We start from the raw sequence: 18,513 nt of genomic DNA on the forward strand, positions 1-18,513 counted from the left end.
GCGTGCCGGTTTCAACTTGTACTGCCGCTGCCGGAAATGTCCTAATTTTTTTATTAAGTTTGTTATTACGTTATTACAGTCTTTCATGAATCAATTGATAATTTCATTATTTTCATGCCACGATATTTATATTTTCCAAGCAGCGACATCTAGTGTCGAATAGCTGAACTAAAGAATGTAAGTAAACCGGAAATGTAATTTTAGGATACGGAAGTGACCTGTAGCTACAGCAGTGCAAAAAACAAATCCGGAAAATTGAGGAAAGTGGAAGTAGTCGTTTAGATACTTTTTAACTGTAGGGAACCGGAAATGATGTTAAGATAAAACAGTCCCAAAAGCTGAACAAATCCCGGAATTAAGGAGACGGAAGGGTTACTGTAAAAGAGGCCCTATGATAATACAGTGCCAAACACTGAACAAATCCGGAAAATAACAAGAAAATAAGGACTGTGTATCAAGGGCGTACCCAGGATTTCAGCTAGGGAGGGGCAGCTCATACCTGTTTCGAAATGATGGTCGGTCGGGTATATTTAAACAAAAAATCATGAAAAATTAATTTTATCATTAGTTTGAGTCAATGTATCATTAGTAGGTAACATGCTATCACCTTAAATCATAAACATCCTAACTCCGCGCGAGCAAATTTTACAGAAGACACAAAAAAATGTACTTCTACTTAGGATACCCCCTAATGTTTTTTTGTTACTAGACTAAAAAAGTGGTTGCGGATTCAACGGCGTTATGAAAAATAAGCTATTTTACTTACTTTTACTGACTTACGATCTTTGGCCAATCTCTATGTGAATACTTTTATTGGAGATACGTGTTTTTCCTGGAAATACGAGTTTTTCGGACTTCAATTATGCAAAATACTTTTCTCTATGATGGACTTACGCTGTTCAAATATAGATAAACCATACCTTTTCCTATTACTTAAAATTTTGAGTATTATTGATGTATCTACTTATTAAAATGATTATATAATCAGCAATCATCTTTATAAGCAGTAGAGATCATAAATCAGTACTAGTACTAGGCAAGCTGAGTCCATGGTCCCGCCGTCGCTGTTGAAACCCTAGTGGTAAGCACGCTGTTTCCTAGGGACTAGGAAATGACGAGCAAGGAGTGACAGATCGAGAGTTGGAACGGAGCGTAAAAATAGTTCGTAGCCCCGATGGCATACCGGTTTGTCTGTCAGTTTATCTGTCTGTTGAAACGTAGCCTGAGTGCCAGTGAAATCTCCACTGACTGGAAAGAGGCCACGTTAAAGCTCTTGAAGAGACAGTACTGCAGATTCTTCTTCTGTATACCGTAGTTCCACAGGGGTCGGTTTTAGACACCTCTGCGATTAAACTTGGCATACAACACTGTCCTGCAAATCAAGCTCGCAAACGGTATTAGCACAATGCATTCTGGTGATGACTCAGAGAAGGTGGCTGAGCGTCCTCCGAGGATGACATCCCAAAGACGAAAGTTTCCGTATTCGGCATGGTCCACCGCCTAGGCCTAAAAACAGCGCCCCTCCTGACACCATACCATCTCCTAATGAGCAGGGAGCCACCAGATCGGTCATTCGCGGAGCATTTCAAGACGTTCCCCTGAATCAAAAAGTAGCTGGTACTCTGCACGCCATGCATTGCACGGGCTACTTACAAATCTGTGGGCTGGCAGGCAAAAATTTGACTTTAAATTGACCAATAACAATGTTAAGTACTATAACCTAGTTTTATTAGAAAAATCTACGTTTAGGGCGCCTTCAAATTAGTCGCTAATTGTCGCGCGGAAGCAGCGCGACTGCAGCGCTGCAGTCGCGCTGCTGTCTAAATTCCATATAAATTATTAACGCGCGACTGCAGCGCTGAAGTCGCGCATATTTTAAATGACAAAATTTATATGGATTTTGACAGCAGCGCGGCTGCAGCGCTGCAGCCGCGCTGCTTCCGCGCGACAATTAGCGACTAATTTGAAGGCACCCTAAACGTAGATTTTTCTAATAAAACTAGGTTATAGTACTTAACATTGTTATTGGTCAATTTAAAGTCAAATTTTTGCCTGCCAGCCCACAGGCGCGTAGTCTCGCCTACATTGCTCGTTGTATGGGAGTAGGAGTTACGAGGTTTTTTTATTTAAAAATCATGACTTGGAGTTAGGAGAAAAAAAGAACCTTATTTGCTCTGAGTTCAGTTTTTTATCGATTTACGAGTACTTAATACGAAAAGATGCGCCTTGAAAAACCGCTTCTATTGATACCAAAAAGTCTTTTTCGCCAAAAAGTGAAGTTACGAGGTTTACAATTTAAGGTGCTTTTATTAATGTGTTACTTTATTAACGTTTTAAATTTTAATTCCAACTTGGCAGGAAAATTTAAGTTATTTTATCTTCTAGGGGGGGGCAGCTGCCCCCCCCTGCCCCTACCTGGGTACGCCCTTGCTGTGTATGTATATACTTACTTTGCTTACAACATTTTTTGGACTAGAAACTCATCGAAATAAGATACATCCTTTTTGATGGCTATTTTTAAATTTAGCGACATCTTCTATTGAATAGCTGATCTAAATTTACTAGAGGAAACGGTAGCACCTAAATACAATGACATAATAATCAATTTTAAATTTTACTAAACCCACTGATGAATAAAAACACTACGTTATAACTAAACCCTTTAGAAACAACTTTAGCATACAAAGCATATTGTTAATTCATCTTTGAAAATGTATTTAATACTATTCCTACAAACACTAAAATGTTTAAAGACAAATTCACGATTGCTTCGTGGTTTCCGGTTCCCGCCATTTTAGATTAATTGTTAACGTTTTATCGGAAAAGTTATAACATAAAAAATATGATTTTGATTACTACGACGTTACTACAAGACCTACAGCCTCACAAGTATGCATTGCATAATCATAACAACGCGGACTCGGGTTCATAGTAATACGCAATGAAAGTATGTATTAATATATAATAATATTAAGAAAACAGGGTCAGCAAGTTTTATTATGTTTATTATGCTTTACTATACTTGTACGTTATATATAATGTTTACAACATACCTATGGAGTAAGTATAAAAACTACTAGGCCCTGTAGGTAAGTACTTAATAATCCGATATAATCCGTAAACGTAAACAGCATGGTAATAAGGGTTATTAATTAACAATTGTTCATAATTTGCACTTAAACATTATTCAACAGCATATTTCCTTTGGGATCTTCAATAATATCGCCCTCAGAGTAAATAAGTCGTCCACGTAGATAAGTTTTCTTCACAACACCTCTTAATTCCTTTCCAAGATAAGGAGTTAGCTGTAAAAAAGGAACAATCACGTACTTAAATTTTTCGGATTTTATCACATAACATATATATAAGTACATAAGTACCTACGATACAAGTTAGTCTTTATTGCAAAAAATTAAGTTGTTGCACCTATCAAAATTTGTTTTAAAATCAACAATAATAAGGTACAAACCTTATTTTTATGCCGTATCTTTTCCACAGTAACAACAAAAGTGGCTTCGGGATCGAAAAATATGAGGTCCGCATCCAATCCTGGCTTCAGAGACCCCTTGCGGTGCTGTAGGCCGCATAAATTGGCGGGCCCCATCGAGAGGAACCGGGTTATGTGCTCCAAACCCAGTCCGCGGGTCACGGCCGACGTCCAAAATAAAGGTAATCCTGCAATAAATTAAGGTAAAATCTTGAATGTTTTTGAATTTGCAAGGGATAGGTACTTACAGTGAGTGCAAGTCTTGATAGGCGGTAGGTACGTTAACAGTAAGCTGAGTTTTTTTTTTTAATACGAGTAGGTAACTAAGTAGGTAATAATAAACCTAGTAATCCGAGTTATCTGAGTAAATCCTGGGACCGCAGCAGATTAAATTGTCCAACGCACACAAGAAAATCAAGATAACGAAATATAATGTAACTATGAAAAAAAAAGCTTACCAAACTGCACAGATGAAATGCCTCCCCAAGCCTCTAAGTTATTTGCGCATTTCAAATCGGGCGTGCAAGGTGAATGATCCGACACCACAAGGTCCAGCTTGTCTTCTAATAAATATTGCCATAACTTCTCCTGGAAATTGAACCAAACGATATAAACGTGAAATTTGGGACTGATAAAATTTCGTATAGTCGCTCGAAAAGTCTTAAAGTCTCAAAAAACCATTAATAATAATACGATGACCAAAATAAAACCGACCTTATTCTGGTTGTCCCTTATGGGTGGGGCGCACTTGAACTCGCTGTGACCCCTGGGTATGTGTTCGGAGCTGAGTGAGAGGTAGTGATGGCAGGTTTCGGCTGTCACTCCATCCCGCCAGCCGCCGTGGCCACCCTGACGCCGGCTCTTCCGAGCGTCTTCCAACAACGGCACCACTGCCGCTGAAGATACATGGACGATGTGCACTCGAACACTGGAATAAAGCAGAAGAGCTTTAGTTACAAAAAAATATACGGTACTGGAAAGCATTCTCTTACGCACAGGCATTCTTCATCATCATCAGTAGGTACATAATGTATTACATTTCTTTCATTTCTATTATGTATTAAGGTAGGTACTCACTTTGTTTTAGGCAGTAAACTCTTTATTAATGACACGGCATTCAGTTCCATGTCTGGTGGACGAGATTCGAGATAAGTCGCATATTCCGCAGGGTCTAAAATAAACAAAATTCACCTTAATAAGAGATATCTTGTACATTTACAAAGTAAATTAGTCTGGTTCTTGTAAAGTTGTCTGTTTCTTTTATACTAACCTTTTTTCGCATTTGAACTAGTAACTGTACCTTCACAATCCATCTCTGCATGGAACTGAAAATGATTAGTTACTCATGTAAATAAATCTATTTAGATAGGTATGAGTTTGTAAAATGCAAAATATTCATTAAAGTAATGTTTATTTATACTTACTGCGAGTACCGATCCTGTCCCTTCTAAAGCCTCGAATGCTTTTACTAAATCTTTTGGCCCCACATTCGGGAACTCGTCGACACCACTGGGGCAAAGAAAACATTTGAACCCGACCACTCCGGCTTTCACAAGGTCTCGCAGGGAATCCTGGAATCACATTTAAAGCACAGTTATTTTTATTTGTCATACCACCACAGTATATTTCTAACAAAGATATTTAAAAGAAGATAGAGGGATAGATAAACACTAGACTTACTAGTTAGCAGTAATATTGTAATACTTTAACATATTTATTTCAAATTCATTTCAACAAACCAAATAATCAACAAATCCAAAACTCGTTTGGAATAAATTGAGCATATGAATCAATTCAAGAAAGCAGTTCATTATAGTTTATTATCTATAAATCTATTTTTTTTGGAGAAAAAGAATACAGCGATTCTTTTAGATATAAAACCAGTCAGGTCATTGTACTTGATTAAAATAGACGCTGAAAGTACCTACCTAATGCAGTATAGCCGCTAACATAACATTGTAGCATATTCACATCTATAGTATAATTATGTACCTATGTATGAAGTGGATTGGAAAATATAATAAGCACTTAGGTGTATAAAAAGAACTCACTTGGTTTTCAGGAATGACTCCGCCCCAAAATCCGACATCAGTATAAATGTTTCCTTTCGCTGAAGCGGCTTTGATTCTCAAGTTCTCCAAAGTAGTGGTGGGTGGAATAGAATTCCTGAAAAAACAGCAAAATTAAGGATCGTCATTCATATGATAACAAATTATAACATACAAATTCGAGTTAAAGATTCCAATCTTCAATTATGATAGAAGAATCATTCCTCCATTCACCCAATCAATCGATAAAGTTATCGTAGCCCCTAGCTAGTGAACCGCTTGCCAAAATCTCATCTACTAATATTACACCACCCTAATTATCCAATGCTCATGATCTCGAATAATGAACGGCTAGCAATTGACCCAGTGCTCGGCCGAGGATACTGTCTGGGCCACTCTACTCGGTAGGTAGAGTGGCCCAGACAGTATCCTCGGCCGAGGTGTAATCAGGGTTTAAGGACCCTGCATGAGAATCCTGGGATGGTATAGTTATCTATTGATGCTATACTTGAACTGATCGCATTACATACAGCGGCATATCAACAATCGTGGTGATGCCCCCCGCGGCGGCGGCGGCGGTGGCGGTGCGGAAGCCCTCCCACGCCGTGCGGCCGGGCTCGTTGACGTGCACGTGCGAGTCCACCACCCCGGCCAGCAGCGCCAGGTTACCGCCATCTACCACCTGGAATATAAACACTATATACACTCACGAAAAATGAAAACGTTCCACCTGCCAGTGAGGTTCCATAATTCACTGGAACTTACTCAGAACAGTGTTGCTTTTAGTGTGCTGTACAGGCTAGTGGTGATGACGATGATGCTGGACGTAAACATAAGGTTTTATCATGGTACTTCCATTCGTACACCTTCCATAAGAATTTAAAAATAATACTTAGTTACAGACCAACACTCAAGAGCAGGCACCAACAATATAAGTATCCTACTATGGATTATAAAATCATCTAAATTCGTTATTCCTTCAGTATTTCAGGAAAACTATTGAGTAACTATATTTAAATTTTCGATAAAGGTATTATGTTTGTTAAACTAAACACAATAAATAATAAGTCATAGGTCAATGTACCTTAATTGTTCCCGCATTTTCAACCAGCAGCCGCTCAGCTTGATCTCTGGTGATAATGCTATCGATCACTCCACTCCCGTTAACCAGCACTCCTCCATCAGATACCCCCGACTCTGTAACGAGACGTCTACTCAGAAACAATTGACAATCACTGGACGCCATCACCCGACCGGTCGCTGTAGCAACTCAATCGAACTACTCGATATGCAGCGAGTTAGGTCAATCTCCAATCAGTACAGCGATTATTATTAATTTATCTACAGTAGTTACTGTGTAGTGTGCATGTCTAGTCTTGATAAGGATGTTGTTTACATTGTATGTTTATTTAGGAGTCTTGTCTGTATAACTAACTTAATGAGTAGCATCTTATATGAGTTCGGATTATTTAAAATGCTAACTATTAGATAATTAGGAACCTAAATATACCTAGAAATGTTTTTTTTAAGTATAAAAGCGCATCTAAATAAAATTGAGTAACCTACGTTTCATTCCAATGTTAATAAATACCAATATACCTGCTAGTATGTAGCAAAATATACTAATAAACAAGAGACAACGTTTAAACCAACTTTATTTATCAGCAAGTACAATGTTTACCAGCGTGGAAACGTTTACACGGGTACTTTAAGGGCCCGCAATAGGGAATCGAGGGTTGGCATTGTCATAGAATTATGTAGTAAACGATGCTCTACAACCTTGAAAAAAATCACACAGGTAGTCGAAGAGTCTAGCTAGGTGCTGAATGATTCGAATTTAAGAAAATGATTATGGATAACTGTAAATAAAATTCAGAATATCCCGAAAAACCAGAAAATCACACTCCCGTATTGTAACAACTGTTTCGTAATTATTCAGAATTTTCATATGATTTTTATCATATTATAAAGTTAAAGGCTTGGACTAGGCGCTAAATACCTTGTTTTTTAATAAACACACACTTATTTTGTGTAAATTAATCCCAAACTTGAGCAATTTTTTTCCCTCAAATCTTCATACAAATATCTATGGCGTCTTTCTGTGTTATAAAATCATAAACACAAGTGACGTTTGACTCAGTTGGCCGCTGGCCTCCAAAGAAGGGTCACGTCGGTTTAGGCAGCACTGACAGCTCGCGATCTTATCGTATACAGATACAAAATCACTGCACATTGGTTGTCATTGCACTTTTTCAACTTTTATGACACCAACATAATTTGATTTGAAATTGGGGAAGCATAATTCTTCCAGTATATTCAATACATTAAATTAAATTAGATAGTGTGCAATATTCTCGTGACATTACAGTCTCGTAAAGGTCTGATGAGGAGCAGGAATATAGCGAATGGATCTAAGTGATGACAATACGCACGAACATTAGGTTAGGGATCAAAAATACAGTCTCTTGGTGCTGGTTGAGGTATGGTCTCGTGAGGATCTGATGAGGGCAGTAACACGGTGGTGGCTCAATTTTATTTCAAGATGTTAATAGCTAAAAGCATCGAGTTTGGGCTATTAAGTATGTTTTTCAGAGAGAGAGAGAAAGAGATTTTATTTTTCCTCTGGATGTGTTAGGTTTACTGGGTTTACTAAGTTCATTCTGTTAATGGCATCAAGTTGTTAGTTGTTCAGAAAGTTAGCATGGCCAATTATTTATTAACAAAATGCTGTTGGTTCTCCACGAAAATGTAAAAATAAAAATAAAATAAATAAAAATAAATTCGTAACGTAAAATTGTCAGTGACGGAATTTCTTCTATACAAAAAAAACAAACGATAGATGGCGTGATTTGAAGATAAAGATACATTTATTCGAAACATAGACAGCAACAACAAAAAAATACAGATTTAAAGAAAAGAAACACATACTTATACAAAACAACAAAGAAAAAAAAGGATAGGTACACATCAAAATAACTGGAAAAAATATAAGCCCCAATTTACTTGTGTGGGACAGGGAGTACCATAATAAAATGGTACTCCCTATCTATGCGAAATATCAGCTTGATATCTTTACCCGTTTCTGAGAAAAAGGGCGGTGACAGACAGTCAGTCAGACAGACGGACAACAAAGAGATCCTATAACGGTTGCTTTTTTTCTTTTGACGTTCGAAACCCTAAAATTAAGTAAAAATATTATGCTGCTACCAAAAAATGTACTTACAGGTATTGAAAAAGCGGTATATAGTACTAAACAAATTATAAACAAACAAAAGACCCGACTGCACGCTAAAAAGATGAAAACAAGTCCCAATGTTAATGGAAAGTATCGTAGGCGAGGACCAGCAGAGGGTTCACCATTTAGCTGAATGTTACTTAGAAAACGGCCTTGAGTGGCGTCAAGTTATTTTATTTGTAACTTTTTAGTTGTTTTTATTTTATGAAATTTTACGTCAGTAGTTCATGATCATTTTTTATTTCAATAATTTTGGTGTTGTTATTTAAATACCTTCAATATGCATATTTTTGTAATGTGAAAATCAAGCCTTTTCATTTGATACCTTACACGGCAAAGTTGAATTATTATTTTTTCGATCATCACGTTATGTCCTCTAGAGGGCGCTATGTACATTTTAATGGAACGTCACATAGCCTATAACCATCGCGCCATCAATACGCTTCTAACAATACCTCATACATCAAAATCTATCAAACCGTTTAGGCTACAGGAGGGAACAAAGAAACAGACAAACATACATACATACAATCAAAAAACATTACCCTCCTCCTTCGGCAGTCGGGTAAAAAGGAGTAAGACAGGGGGTCATTCTGAACTTTTGCTCTACGAGTTTTGGAAATTAACAAAAAAAAACCTTTTTCATAGAAACTTTGTTGGACACTTTTTACCATGGAAAACGAATATTTTTTTTCGCGAATTTGCAAATCTCGTAGAACAAAAGTTGTTCAGAATGAGCCCTTGAGTCATCCCCTTTTGGCTTAGTATAGCCCTTTTGCGACACTATGTATTTACTTTGCTTTGTCGTCGGGGTTCAGTTGGCTGGAGGATGCCCGAAACTTATTATCTACACTTTAATACTTGTAGTTTCTACAAGTAAATACCACATTTGTTTGAGAAAGCTAATCGGGTTCCGAGTATAGAGTAAAGTGGCACCCCTATTATTTTTTACTCTTTCCTGGTGCCTACCAGTGTAAGTAAGAATTATACTTACTTACCCTAAAATCACCCAAAATGTACTTGAACATAATTGTCAATAAAGTTGGCGAGTAAAAGTTTATCGACCCACTGTGCAAACTTACATGTGTGCGTGTCACTGCGTGTGCTGTGTGAAGAGCATTGAAAACCCAAAATTGGCGCGGCACGTCACCCTGTACGGGCCCTTAATTGCTACATGCTCCCAAATCATCAAATCGGGCCTCAACATTCAAGAGGCAATTGTCTTGTCATTATTGAATTACAAAAACCCTTTTAGCATTTAATAAGCTGCCATGAAGAAGAGTCGATGATACGAGCAGCGTGATGTGGGCGTCCGACAACGAAGCTGACAGATCGCCCAATAAATGCCAACGGACCGCCTTGAACTTGGCCTCTGTTCTGTGGCACCAGTAAGGGCCTTGCAAACATGCATTAAACGCGCTAAGCATCCGAAGACCTAGTAATAGTAAACACACCGACCGACCGGTTCTCTCTAGGCCATCTTCAAAGGGCATACAACCAGCGATGGAATCAAACGCCATACTGGTTTCACTTCAGTCATGCCAGACTAGACTAAGCGACTTCTATTCAGACAGCCACCCAGTTTTATGAATAGCCGGGTCGTTGCGATGCATCAAGTTAATTAGCTTGTAGCGGAAAATATTTGAAGAAGCTAGGCCATATGTTCAGGTCTTCTCTCAAAACAAGGGCAATGCCAATTTCAGGGTCTCAGTGTGTTGGGTGTACAGTTATCCGGCGGCAGCGACGGCGAGGAAACAATGCGCGTGCGACATTGGCGGGAAGAAAGGAAGGAACGCCGCGCGCATAGTAATGTGCGGCGACCGGCCGCCGCCGCCAGTGCCTCGGCCCGCACCTGCCACGCAACACTACTGAAATAGCTCTGATTAGTTATTGTCATTTATATCAAAGGCATAATCCGACCTGTGAGTGATTATTGATCTAATGACTAATCTGATGATTATAAATTGATGAAAGGAATTGCCGTGCTAAGAATAATCGTAAATATTATGTTTCGATTCTATTCAACAAAATTACCTATGCTGTTACTTTTATATCTTACCATTACAATGTTAATTGGTTTCATTAAATGAAATGTCAAACATGAAATAAACAATTTCAATAACAGTCGTTAATACCTATAACCCAAAATATTATTTCAATTCAAGTTAATTAAAGTTGATGAACTTGAGATTTGAAGGTCATAATATCATAATGAAGTTGAGGTAGCCCACCACCACCACCGCTTCCTATAGGACCTAGATCTGCCACATTGTGGAAATATGCCCTATTATACGTCTATATTATGACTCGTAATAGTCGAGATGAGTTAAAATTTATGATGTAGGTGGTCTACTTCGACGTATTTTTAACTAAGTACACTAAATTATTTAGGTAAGTACCTAAGTACCATGACCTATTAATGTAAGTACCATTGGCCTAATGGTAGTTATTATTTCAAACAGTACTGATACTTCGCTTTAGTGTTTCGTTGAATGTCTTTCACTGCTTTACCGTGGTACTTTACATCGGAACGTTTCGTGACACTAAAAAGAAAAATAAGTTTTGGTTCCAAATGATTAATGTTGCAATTTAAACAAACCTGCATTTTAATATTATCGCCGCAAATCAATTTTGGAGCGTAATGGGCAGGTACTCAAACTGTGTATCACTTCACTTGTGTTTGTCCTAAATATGGGAAAAGTCCCTCACAAAACACCCGAAAATGTTATGTTACTCCGGGATTAGTAAGGAGATAATAATATGTTTTACTTTAAATATTTACAAAAATAACTTTAACTATTTTTACCCTTACCGCTAAATCGCTAAACCACCTATAAAGTTTGTTATAAAACTCATTCAGGTAAGTATTCAATCTTTCAGGCAAAAGAAAGTTCGCACACGCGTTGATGTCTTTTGTATGAAAAAGTTATTAAAGGTTTTTTTTCTTTTTTCAAAGATAGGTATAATACATATTTTAAACCACGAAACAAAATATTGGGTCGTAAAATATTTGGCAATCACAATAAAAGTTAAAAATAAGAACTTTGCCGTACCTAATATTATCATGTGGGGTCCACTTAGCGTGGGCGTCCCCGCTAAGTGGCGAGGCGCATGACACGAGCTGGGAAGATAGTGCATACTTATTCGTTCGGTCGGTCTCATCTCTAACGATGCTTAGTTGTGAGTCATAAAGGCTATTTCAGGTCAGAAGCGTTTAGGCAGTAAGTTTGTGCGCGTGAGTTTAACACTAGGCGACGCCCGCGCCGGCCGCTCAGTCGCAAGCAGAAACCGCGACGCCGCGCAGCCCGCACAGTGCAACCGCTATACACCGGCTATCAATACAAACAAACTACATAGCTACCCGGTAATTTGTTTTTAATTTTTTTTTACTATACTGATGATACTGACTACATAGTTGTTTTATTTGAATATTTCCAAAAAATATAATCTTTTTAATGACATACTTAATTATATTTTCATAATTATTTTATTACCATTTTATCATTCTAAAATTAGCTTATATATTTTTTACATTTCAGGTAAAGCAAAGCAGTGAAAACTTTGAAGAGAAGTTAAATAGCAGGTCCCCGTAATGGGGCATAACATTTATATAGGGGTAAGTTATTTTGATATGTTGTGATACTAAATTATCAACAATGAACAGCTAAAATAGTATTAAGTCAACGAAATAGAAATTAAAGGTGTAATCATAGGTAAGTTCTCATCATCCTAACATATAAGGAAAATTTTATACACCTCTTGTTGATATTCCTGAAAAACCTGCAGCTTGTCTGGTAGAAGATACATTTAGCAGGAACTGTAACTGATTAAATAGTAACTAGATTAATACTAATATTATGTTTACCATTGCTAGGAAGGTTACTAGTTACTACACCAATGCCGGTTATCTGAATCAAAGCTAAATGCTACCTGTTATCAATTTCAAAGTAATAGTATCACGCATCATAAATCGATTAGTTAAGGGACAATACTAATTATTTATTTCATCTGATATGCTTCCGAGTATATGAGACGGACAGATTGCAACATACGTTTAATTATTAGAAGGAATATTCCACGAATATTTCCTTCAAATGTTAACATGTACCTATACACTTATATTAAAAAGCAGTGAAACTTATAATCATATGTATTGTCAAATTTCGTTAAGAACACTTTATATGCGCAGGCGCATGCTGAACTGATTTATTAATGTAGGGTGCCTGTACCTGTCACCCGTCAGTCCTGTCAGTCGGTCTGTAGGGCAGTTATTATTAGAAATGCTTAACTAACTATATTTAACGAAAAGTTTCATCTAGAAATCGATACTGACTTTATCTATCTACTCAAGTATTTGCATTATCTATCCATCCTTATAGTGTTATCTATATCATCTTTAACTCCCTCATGAGACTATAAAATTATACTTAGTCTGCAGGAGTACTGCAGGCAAAAAAAGGTTTTATTAAAATATAAATGTTTTAAGACAATAAATCAAATATTAATAATTTCTCGCACCCCTATATGCTACTCCTCTTTAACGTAATTGAGATTACGTATGTTTATTTATACTTTCAATACGGAACCCAATATATTTAAAACCGTGCTTTGAGTCAAGTTACAGTAAGTTGGCAAGCATTATGGTATTCTATGCACGCGTTGCTGCCGCTTGCCGGCCTTCCTACCTTCCCAATGTCATATAAAGTTACTCCAAACGCCTTCCTGACACCAAACCCTGTGTGTATTGTAGTGTATTCTTCCAGTAATATTACTCTTTCATTAAAAAGTTAAATAAACAAAGTAATTGGAGGGCAGGCAAGTTTTGGAAGCGCGGTCTACTTACTAAGTACATAAGTATACTTACTAAGTCGAGTCTCACTCAACTGTGGCTACCTTTTTGCAAAAATAATTTGATCAACCCAAACAGGTAAACTCAAACCTGTCGCATGCAACATAATCCTATCTCGAGCATAAAATTACTTTTGGGATGCGGCTAAACAGAATGTTATAAACATTAAAGGGCTGATATATTTGTTGGCTTAATGTCACGAAAACCTTTTGGACTGGTTTGCTGGAGATGAGACGACGACGACCTCAGCTACCTGACACCAAAGGCTTGTATGCAAATTCGGTTCTACCTAGTTGTGTTTAATATACTTACGACAAGTCAACGAACTCTATGTGCGAAAAGTGATTAATGTTTTTTAGAATTGAATAAATGATTTCCAATATCTAAATAAAATAATATTTCAGATTACATAAGATAGGACACATCAATATGGATAACACGCCTTAATATGAAAACAAAACAAATGCATATCAATGATGTTGATGATGATGACAAAGAAATTAACATTAATAGCCTATTACGGGTTCGATGCTATAAGGCTAGAGGCAACGTCCTGTCACTGACCACCAAAATTTTGTCGAAAAGTAGGAAAATAAATACCAACTTTTTAGTGAACCGGTCCCCGGTGTTGATCTTGACTCTTGTCGAGTTATGTAAATTACGCAAAGATTGAGTGCGATTGTTAATCGATCGGTCATCGACCGCCGCTTCCCACAGTTGAGGAGCTTACGACAACAATAGCGCCATCAAATTAAACCAAATTCCAATATGTCATCAAAATTCGTTCATGCACATCAAATCCCTAGTTCAAGTGATGAACGCAACAAAACACATTTAGTTTTTATCCGATGTTTTTTGCATCTGTAACGGTGTGGCAGATGCCCAAATTCGATTGTCCTACAGTAATTGATATGTCTTCCCATTGTTGCTCTGAAGTGCTCAACTTATGCAAAGCTCTTGAAAGGTCAATAGCCGATGGCCTTTGTTAGAAAATCAGTTTACACGTTCGAATCGTGATCGATCCGTTTAATGAATATTTAGGCAAAGTTGCTTACATGTATCTGATGGGTTTTCACCAGGACATGTACCTCAAGACCAAAACGTACACTCACGTTTTTTTTATGTATATCATCAGGATCATGAATTATGAGTATCTAATATACTCTCTTCATACCAGGAGTCACTGTTTTATAATGATTGTTTTTCCGACTAACATCCTCCTCAAGTCAGACTACCCGCTCATAAGACGTCTAATGTACCTATTTCTGATTAATCATTTAATATCTAATTAATAATTAACTTTGTTTCCAGTGCACTTTAGCGTTGGTGCTATGTGTGCACATATCCGCCGTACCCTACGCAGACGAGAATGAGTTCCTGCGCAGCGCGGTGGAAACGATCCCGCCGCACCACCACTTAGCAACCCCCGTGCGGGCTTCTGTTGAGAGCATACCCCCGAGGTAAAGTACCTAAAATCTGCATAACAAGACTTTGCATAGAAACTGTGTTTTTGGAAGTCTGTCCTTTTTTCATGCTTCAAACATAGATTGGTCCTTGTGAAATAAACCGCGAAGCTATATATACAACTAGCTGTTGCCCGCGAGCTTCGCTTCGCCTTAAAAAGTTTTCCCGTAAGAATTCCGGGATAAAAGTTAGCCTATTTTATTTCTCAGGGTCTAGACCATATGTATACCAAATTTCATCCAAATCCGTTCAGTAGTTTTGGCGTGAAAGAGTAACAGACAGACAGACAGACACAGTTACTTTCGCATTTATAATATTTGTAAGGATACACGGCTAAATTAAGATATTTTTATAGCTAGAGTTACATATTATATTTTTATGTAGAATTGTAAAGGATGATTTTTATAGAAGAAGCCGAAAAATTAAAGTTTCACCACAATTTGTTTAATTTAATAACGTAATTTTCAGGAATCTTCGCGATGAAGGAGACGAGAGGTTGCCGCTGCGTGATGCGGTGGAAAAGAGACCCATAAACACTCCCGACAGAGAGTCGCTGTACAGATTTATAGAGGTTGGTTGGATTTATTCATGCGTTGAACGCAAAAAAAAAAACAATGAAAAATCCGAGCAAAGCGTTCTTTAGAGTTTTTTTTCTTTTTGCGTGCAGCTTTTCGGATTAAGCTTACTTACTTATCCACATTTTAATCAGTGCAAGCTTTTAAAAAACCAGTTTCCTCAGTTGATGTTTAATAAATTATAAAAATTAAGCGACATGTGAAGTGAAGACTTGTTATAATTAAAATACCAGGGTAATTCTTTATAAATAAGCGTGTGATGTTTTTATACAGGATGCGGAAAATCTTGGGGAAGATATTCCCGGCCTTAGAAAATACTACGGAGCTGCTACGTATCTCAATAGGTAGGTACCATTAATGAACGTAATGAACGTATATGTATGTATATTCTACAATCATGAATTCTAGGAAAGAATACATAATTATGCACATGTCTCATACACTTTTTCTTTACTTTTGCAGTGGCAACAGAAATGACGAAAGATTACAGCAAGGAAATGCGAATTTGCAAGGTAAAGACATCATCATATTACAAAAAGCCGTTTTCTATTTAAAAAATATTACATTCCTTGCATCATTACTACCAATAGTACCAATATACCACCGTGATCCGAGGATATGTTGTGTATTTACCCATTTAAAAAATACCCTACTATTAAACATGAAACTTTGTAAGAATGGAGTAGGTACATGTTGTTCTTCACCCTTGCTCACTCTTTCACGTAAAAAGGGTTAGTAATTTTTTATGAAATTTGACATCTATTAAGCTAACACCATAGTTAAACACACACAAACACCATTCATAAAACTTCCTCCTTCCCTAGAGATGCAACAAACAGCCTCAGGGCCGGCTGGTCGCAAGCTCGTGGTCTGCTACATGGAGTCCTGGGCCGCCTACCGAGCGCCGCCGCTCGCCTTCACCGCCGGCCTCGTGCCCAAGTCCTGCACGCATCTGCACTACGCCTTCGCGACGCTGCATCCCCATACGTACACTGTGCTGCCTACTAATGAGGACTATGATATTATTAAAGGTAAATAAATAAAGACTATGATGGTAAGTCTTATTGTAATTGTTTTTAAGCTAATTCAATAAAGAAAGGTACGTTTGTCGATGGTATCTGTCTGTAGCCATGTAACTCCGATTTGAAATAATCTGATAGGTAATATACATGCATGAAATGATAAATACGTTTAGGTTTACCAATTTAGTCAAAGAAACGTAAATTGAAAATGCATGCATATTGACGGAAAATATAGGTTTGACCTATTCTGATGACAAATTACATAAATATTCTGAATGCTAGAATGAATTTAATTTTCTACAGAAGACAGGATGTTTGGTGTATACCATAGTAACTTGCATTTATTTCAGGTGGCTACCGTATCGCCACGGGTCTGAAACGACGCGTGCCGGGTCTGAAAGTGCTCATCAGTGTGGGAGGCATCGGCACCGGCCGGCTGTTCAGTGAAATGGTCAAGACCCCTACGAGGAGAAAGGCTTTCGTCGATAGCGCCATTGACTTCCTGAGAGAACATGACTTTGATGGGCTTGACTTGCATTGGAAATATCCCGGTATGTTATCATTTTGTCTACATTAGGGATGTTGTCACTATTTCACGTCTCAATATTAACGATAGAGAGATCGGTAGATTGGAAGCTGGAAATATTTCGTGAGGAAATTACTTTTTGAATGCTACTAAAGCGAGGGCCAGTAAAAAATAAGGCGATGTAATGTGGTTGTTTCTAAATTCAGGTGAAAAGGATGAAAACGAAAAGGATCACTTGACGTCTCTACTTTACGAGCTGAGAGAGAAGTTCTCATCATACGGCCTACTGTTATCTACAGTGCTGCCACCATTCAGGTAACACCTATTACAATACAAGCTTCCGTTACCGGTACAGTGTCGTTTATTTTATACTTAAAGTAAGGCCTAAGATAAAGAATTAAAACAATGTGAATAATAACTAGTATGCCGTCACTGAGTTACTTTGTGGTAGCGAGCGATTATCGGCTTTTACAAAATCTTGTTAGTGACGAAATCAATAGTAGCAGGATACGAATAAGCTTCACACCCGTCTACTACAATCACGTGTAATGAAAATGTTCCACCTGCCGTATGTCACTGGAACTGTTCCATTGCTCGTATATAATCTCAACTGATTACAGGTACCAAATAGAAGACGGCTACGACATAAGCGCGGTGAGCGGCGCCACGGACTACGCCATCCTGCAGGGGTGGGACATGACCCACCGCAACCGCGACGAGGCGCCCACCCGCGCCCACCAGCACAGCCCGCTGCACCGCGACCCCGGCGCCGACTACCGCGACCAGAAGTATGATAACATTGTGAGTGGTCGTGCGTTGTTAGATTATACAAGGTGTGGAATAGATTGTGAAATTCACGAAAAAGTACTGCACTTTGCATACTAAAATGTAACACAACCATTATAATTTTTAAGAAGAATTCAAAAAAATATTAGCGACTTTCGCTAGTAATATGTCTATAAAATATGTCAATGGAATTCCGCAATTTTCCGAAGGGCAAAAGTACATTAGAATGACGATTTGAATCACCTCCAAACGGGATAAAGTGTGAACGTTATCGACGATTTTTATAACACTTACAGGGTGTCCAATAAGTGAATATTGGACACCCTGTAAGTTTTATAAAAATCGTTGCAGCGGAAAGGGCGTGTTCATGTTTTCATTTGCTCCTCCAAACGAGGATAAAATGCTTGATCATACTTGGCTTTTGAACTATCAATAATAATATTATTTGTGTACTTACTTTAATTGTCGAGGTGTAAAATAAATGGTAATGTATAAAAATTTGTTGCACTACCACCAGCAGT

The 18,513-nt window shown here is 37.8% G+C and overlaps 2 protein-coding genes across 2 annotated transcripts in view; one reads left to right on the top strand and one right to left on the bottom strand.

Moving 5' to 3' along the window:
- Positions 1–2,994: 2,994 nt before the first annotated feature.
- LOC105382028 (allantoinase) lies at positions 2,995–7,002 on the bottom strand. The gene is made up of 10 exons (XM_048623710.1): positions 6,620–7,002; positions 6,066–6,217; positions 5,539–5,653; positions 4,912–5,058; positions 4,758–4,812; positions 4,565–4,658; positions 4,202–4,415; positions 3,946–4,075; positions 3,470–3,675; positions 2,995–3,305 (listed from the first exon to the last, which is right to left on the bottom strand). Exons 1-10 carry the CDS (start codon positions 6,779–6,781, stop codon positions 3,177–3,179), a joined length of 1,404 nt encoding a protein of 467 aa, XP_048479667.1. The 5' UTR covers positions 6,782–7,002; the 3' UTR covers positions 2,995–3,176.
- A 4,828-nt stretch (positions 7,003–11,830) lies between these two features.
- LOC105382027 (probable chitinase 10) overlaps positions 11,831–18,513 on the top strand; it is a 28,904-nt gene continuing 22,221 nt past the window's right edge. The window contains exons 1-10 of the mRNA XM_048623717.1: positions 11,831–12,134; positions 12,310–12,386; positions 14,931–15,079; positions 15,552–15,654; positions 15,932–16,002; positions 16,121–16,170; positions 16,483–16,689; positions 17,031–17,231; positions 17,413–17,521; positions 17,827–18,007. Coding sequence (XP_048479674.1) covers positions 12,363–12,386; positions 14,931–15,079; positions 15,552–15,654; positions 15,932–16,002; positions 16,121–16,170; positions 16,483–16,689; positions 17,031–17,231; positions 17,413–17,521; positions 17,827–18,007 — 1,095 coding nt within the window. The 5' untranslated portion in view covers positions 11,831–12,134; positions 12,310–12,362. The remainder of the gene's footprint in view (positions 12,135–12,309; positions 12,387–14,930; positions 15,080–15,551; positions 15,655–15,931; positions 16,003–16,120; positions 16,171–16,482; positions 16,690–17,030; positions 17,232–17,412; positions 17,522–17,826; positions 18,008–18,513) is intronic.

This window comes from Plutella xylostella, chromosome 10, assembly GCF_932276165.1.
Source record: "Plutella xylostella chromosome 10, ilPluXylo3.1, whole genome shotgun sequence".
Classification (NCBI taxonomy): Eukaryota; Metazoa; Arthropoda; class Insecta; order Lepidoptera; family Plutellidae; genus Plutella; species Plutella xylostella.